At 40.1% G+C, this 4,739-nt stretch overlaps 1 protein-coding gene across 2 annotated transcripts; it reads right to left on the bottom strand.

Annotated features, from left to right (window-relative positions):
- Positions 1-1,491: 1,491 nt before the first annotated feature.
- Positions 1,492-4,259, bottom strand: LOC121593509 (40S ribosomal protein S9). 2 transcript variants are annotated; one of them, XM_041915888.1, is made up of 3 exons: positions 3,955-4,256; positions 3,546-3,732; positions 1,492-1,758 (listed from the first exon to the last, which is right to left on the bottom strand). In XM_041915888.1, exons 1-3 carry the CDS (start codon positions 4,175-4,177, stop codon positions 1,581-1,583), a joined length of 588 nt encoding a protein of 195 aa, XP_041771822.1. In that variant the 5' UTR covers positions 4,178-4,256; the 3' UTR covers positions 1,492-1,580. The 2 variants fall into 2 exon arrangements, with proteins under 2 accessions (XP_041771822.1, XP_041771823.1); XM_041915889.1 differs by lacking the exon at positions 1,492-1,758 and adding an exon at positions 3,049-3,415 and having other exon boundaries at positions 3,955-4,259.
- Between the last annotated feature and the right edge of the window lie 480 nt (positions 4,260-4,739).

The raw sequence follows: 4,739 nt of genomic DNA, 5'->3' as shown, positions 1-4,739 counted from the left end.
GCAGCAGAATCATCTGCTCCGCCTTAATGATGGATTGATAGCGGTCCGATCCGGCACAGTGGGTGAATCAAAACATCCACAGATATTTGCCCACGTTTTGTTCCCTTCAGAATGTTCAACCCTATGGCCGAACTATTTTTCCGGCGATCGTTTTTATAACTTTCTTTCCAAATGACACTGCACATGAAGAGCAATGCCGTTTTTATGTTTCGTATGTTGGTTCTACTGGGATTTATATTTTATTCGTTTTCTTTTTTTAAGTATCGCGAACAAGCAAAGTTATGAATGATATTCTGCCTGTGATCACGGCACTCGAACGGAACAGAATGCTTCGAATCGAATGGAAAAATATTAAAATCATGCCGACCCATTCGAATTAATGAAAGTTTTATCGACGTTTAGACACTGCACACATGCATCAAAACGTAAAAAATAAATAAATAATTAAAACATCATATTAGCTACGTTCAATTTTCCATGCCCTTTCCTCTAGAGTGCCGTGTTCAAGCGGCGGATTTCTAGATGCAATGAAAGGAAGTCTTTTAGAGACAAAGAAGAATGTCCCAGACCAGCGGTCGGTAAAGTTTGCGACCAAAATAGCCAAATTCTACAAAAATGTTCATAGAATTTAACGTGCAGAGCCATTTAGATGAGGCAAAAGTACAAAATATATGAACGATTAAGAGCCTCATCCAGAAATCAAAGAGCCGTATGAGCCTCGCGAGCAATACTTTGCCGATCGCTGTCCTATAGAGACATATATTTTAACTCGGCAGGGTGTGGAATAATAAACCTATGCACATGGAAATTTAATTGATTGTTCATAGACGAAGCCTCACACGACAAACAGAGACGTGTACAACTTTAGTTAAGCACTGAAATTTAAATATTCATGAACATTGAAATACAGTTTATGGAACGGTCTACCATAAGTGTACAGTTCACTGTTTAGTAACTTCGTGAAATTGCTACATGAATCATATAAAATAATAAATTTTACGTCAAAAACCAACGATTTAATTAAATTTTTAAAAATCTATTCTGGCTGAAAGTCACAATATTCCACTTGCAGAAATATTTAAGATTTGCCGATCTATTTGAGAATCATTTATATCATAGCATATCATTAATCATAACGTTGCGACAACCAAAAGAATTTTGACAACAACCAGCCGAGAAATGATATTAAATGAATGAAATATTGTTTTATGTAACTTACGGGTAAACCAATCTGGCCTTTAATATTCACATTTCTAATGACATTCTAAGATTAAATTTCGTATAGTAGTTTACGTGTGTACTTAAGAATTTAATATTTAAGATATTTTTTTAACTGATTTTTGATTAACTAAATATGAACTATTAATACTATTAAATGGCGGCATAAACATACTAATTAAAAAACTGATACCGTTTATCAAATTAGAGAAATTTTCGGATACACTTACTTCATCTGCAAGAAATAAGTTTAAATAAATTAGACGAATCGTGTTGATGACACTCGTGTAATGCTTGTTATTATTACATCTAGCAGAGTGACAGAATGTTTAGGGTTTAGACAACCAACCGCGACCAGCAGTTTAATCCTCTTCCTCCTCTTCGGCAGCGCCGCCACCACCCTGGCCCTTCTTCAGGTTCTTCCTCTTGACGCGACCCGGACGGCCACCACCGAAGGGCGACTTCAGCGAGAAGTCGATGTGCTTCTGCGAATCCAGACGGACGATGAACGAAGGAACGTTCACGACCTGCTTGCGGACACTGTGAAAGAAAAAGTACAAAATTTTATTATTATTGAGATTATTCAGCATATTAACAGATTCTAGAGCTGTTGATTGATCAAGACAGTGATTTTTTAACGTTTTTTTTTCTAACATAGTAGTAAAAAGTGGCTATGATCCAGTCTAATCGCATTTGAACTGAGACACATGAACTTGTTAACGTATGACTATACATATCCCGTCGCGTAGTCGGGGGTCCAATTCCAGTCCAGTATACACAGAAACCGTGAACGTTTTAATAAAATAATTAACAGTAAAATCGATGCATGATTATTTCTTCTAAGTAGTGGTATAATAAATGCTGATTTTTTTTGCAATATTCATGTTCCGAAGTTTTCGGCCCACGGCCTGCACGAATTTAATAAGCAGGAAATGGTTCCTAACCCGGATTCAATATTCCCAATGATTATTACATTTGGCACTCTCAGCGAAATAGATTGTTCGTTGGAGCGTGGCCATTGGGGTAAAGTAAAGTTTAGTCTTTTATTTTGTATCCTATCTATATGGATAGTCGTGTACCAACTGATCGTTTTTGTTCCATAGTTTTCGGCCCACGGCCTGCACGTGTTTAATAAGCAGGAAATGGTTCCTAACCCGGATTCAATATTCCCAATGATAATTTAAATTGGCACTCTTTAGCAAAATAAGTTCTTTGCTGGAGCGTGGCCATTGGGCTAAGGCAGATCGTAACATAGATCATTGATTTCGCATCCTATATCGATAATTGAGTACACATTGATCGTTTTCACAGTTTTAATTGTTCCATAGTTTTCGGCCCACGGCCTGCACGAATTTAATTAGCAGGAAATGGTTCCTAACCCGGATTCAATATTCCCAATGATTATTACATTTGGCACTCTCAGCGAAATAGATTGTTCGGTGGAGCGTGGCAATTGGGGTGGATCATAACATAAACCATTGATTTAGCATCTTAGATAGACAGTATTGTAAGACATACATAGTCTTACAATATTCGTGTTACAAACTTGTATTATGGTCCGGCCGAATTAATAGAAAACAATAGTACGTAATTTGAATAAGCAATCCGAATGAAACACCATAATTATGCTGACACTAAAAACTTATTCCATGAATTTCAGCCATTGCAATTTATAACGTTGCTGTGAATTTCATTCGCAATGTCATACGAATTTTTGAAAAACTACTTGATTTACAACAAAAAGACTGAAGGAAGATAGCCACCTGAATACTACATACTATTAAACGTTAAGGTTTTAAATTATTAAACGGTAAATGATGCCGTTTTTGTTACCTCGTTCCGAATCGATACAACAGTAAAACCTTCCAGTGATCCTCAATGCATCGCTGCATCGCGCATGTGGAAGAAATACATCTGATTCTTGCTTCCGTGGATCGGCGAGTACGTTTCAGCACGAATTAACAAGTTCCTAATGGCTCATTCTTGCCGTGAATAGATCCAATGATCGCCAATGCGCGTTGGCGACCAACCAGGAAACTGCTTCATCGTGCAAGTAAAGCCGTGTCACTGAACTAGTTTTTCGTGTGTACGTATGTGAGGCGTTAGAAACCGAAAAATCTTGCGACCCTTCAGAATCTAAGTGGCACTCACGATCATTTGCGGCGGCACGGGGCCAGCGCAAAATCTCTCTAGAGAACTGAATACACGATGGAGACAGCAACGGATAAGTTGAATCTTCTCGGCACTGGTATGATATGTTATGGACGCTATGTGCTTCGATGATCGGGCTTTATCGATACCCATCCATTCTTTAATCGACTACTTACCGAATGTGACGCTGGCGGATCAGAACGCGAGCGTGATGGTACGACTTGGCCAATCCCAGCTTGAACACCTGGGTCTGCAGACGACGCTCAAGGAAATCCTCAATTCTCAAGCCGAGCACGTAATCGAGCTTCATGCGAGACTCATCCAGCACACCGATGCGGACCAGACGACGCAGCAGGGCGTTACCTGAAAGTGGAGTAGATTAGAGAGTAGATTAGAGTGAGGTTAAGGTTTTCACTGTGCAGTTATATGTGGGAGAAACGTGGTTCAGTCCCAGCGTGTGCAGGATTTTATATTTTCAACAAAGAACTATTCTGACAAGAGGTGTCAGAAATAAAACAGATCATCACAATCTTGTTTAGGATTAAACGAGGATTCCCAATCGTTCACAGCATTTCTAAAACTTACCTTGGAACAGACGCTTCTCATCCTTCTCTTCCAGCGTGAGCAACTCACGAGCAGCCTTGCGGATCTTGGCAAGCGTGTACTTCACACGCCATACCTCACGCTTGTTACGCAGGCCGTACTGGCCAATAATCTTCAATTCCGCATCGAGACGCGGCTTTTCGAACGGACGACGTGGAGTAACGTAGGTCTTGGAGAAGACCGAAGGAATACGGTGGTTCACCATTTTTGCTCACGACGGGCCGAACACGTACGTGTTGCCTCGTTGAACTTCTAACACGGAAAGAGAAAGAAACGCCGCAAACCGGAACCACCAAATGACGTCTGAAGCGAAAAGGTTCATCTCACACGATAGTGATGTGCTCGAGTTGATAGGCTCCGATCCGATTGGAACGGAGCTACACGAAAAGCGGAACATCGTGCTCTGCACTCAAGTAGAAAAATCGAGCAGTTTTTTAATCTTTTTATTTGACCGTTCGAATAGACATAGCAAGGTTTGTTTATTTAGAAGGGCAATTGTTAGCGCGTTTGCCGGCCGCCATCATTAAGAATTTTTATGTCAAATGGCATACAAATTTCTATACCCCGCTCCAGTCCTTCCCAATTTTAATACCGGAGCCCCAGTATTGTTATGTCAAGCCGTAAAATGTAAATTTGCCCTGAAGCACTTCTCCTCCTAATATCCATACACCTTGAGACATAGAGCAACAACGTCTCGCGTGACAAAAAGTAGCACAATTTTGGTGGTAGTGGCGAAAATACGTGTTTGACAGATACACCTGTTTCCA

This window comes from Anopheles merus, chromosome 2L (genome assembly GCF_017562075.2).
Source record: "Anopheles merus strain MAF chromosome 2L, AmerM5.1, whole genome shotgun sequence".
In the NCBI taxonomy this organism is placed as follows: Eukaryota; Metazoa; Arthropoda; class Insecta; order Diptera; family Culicidae; genus Anopheles; species Anopheles merus.
This window is presented reverse-complemented; position numbering and strand designations above follow the sequence as displayed.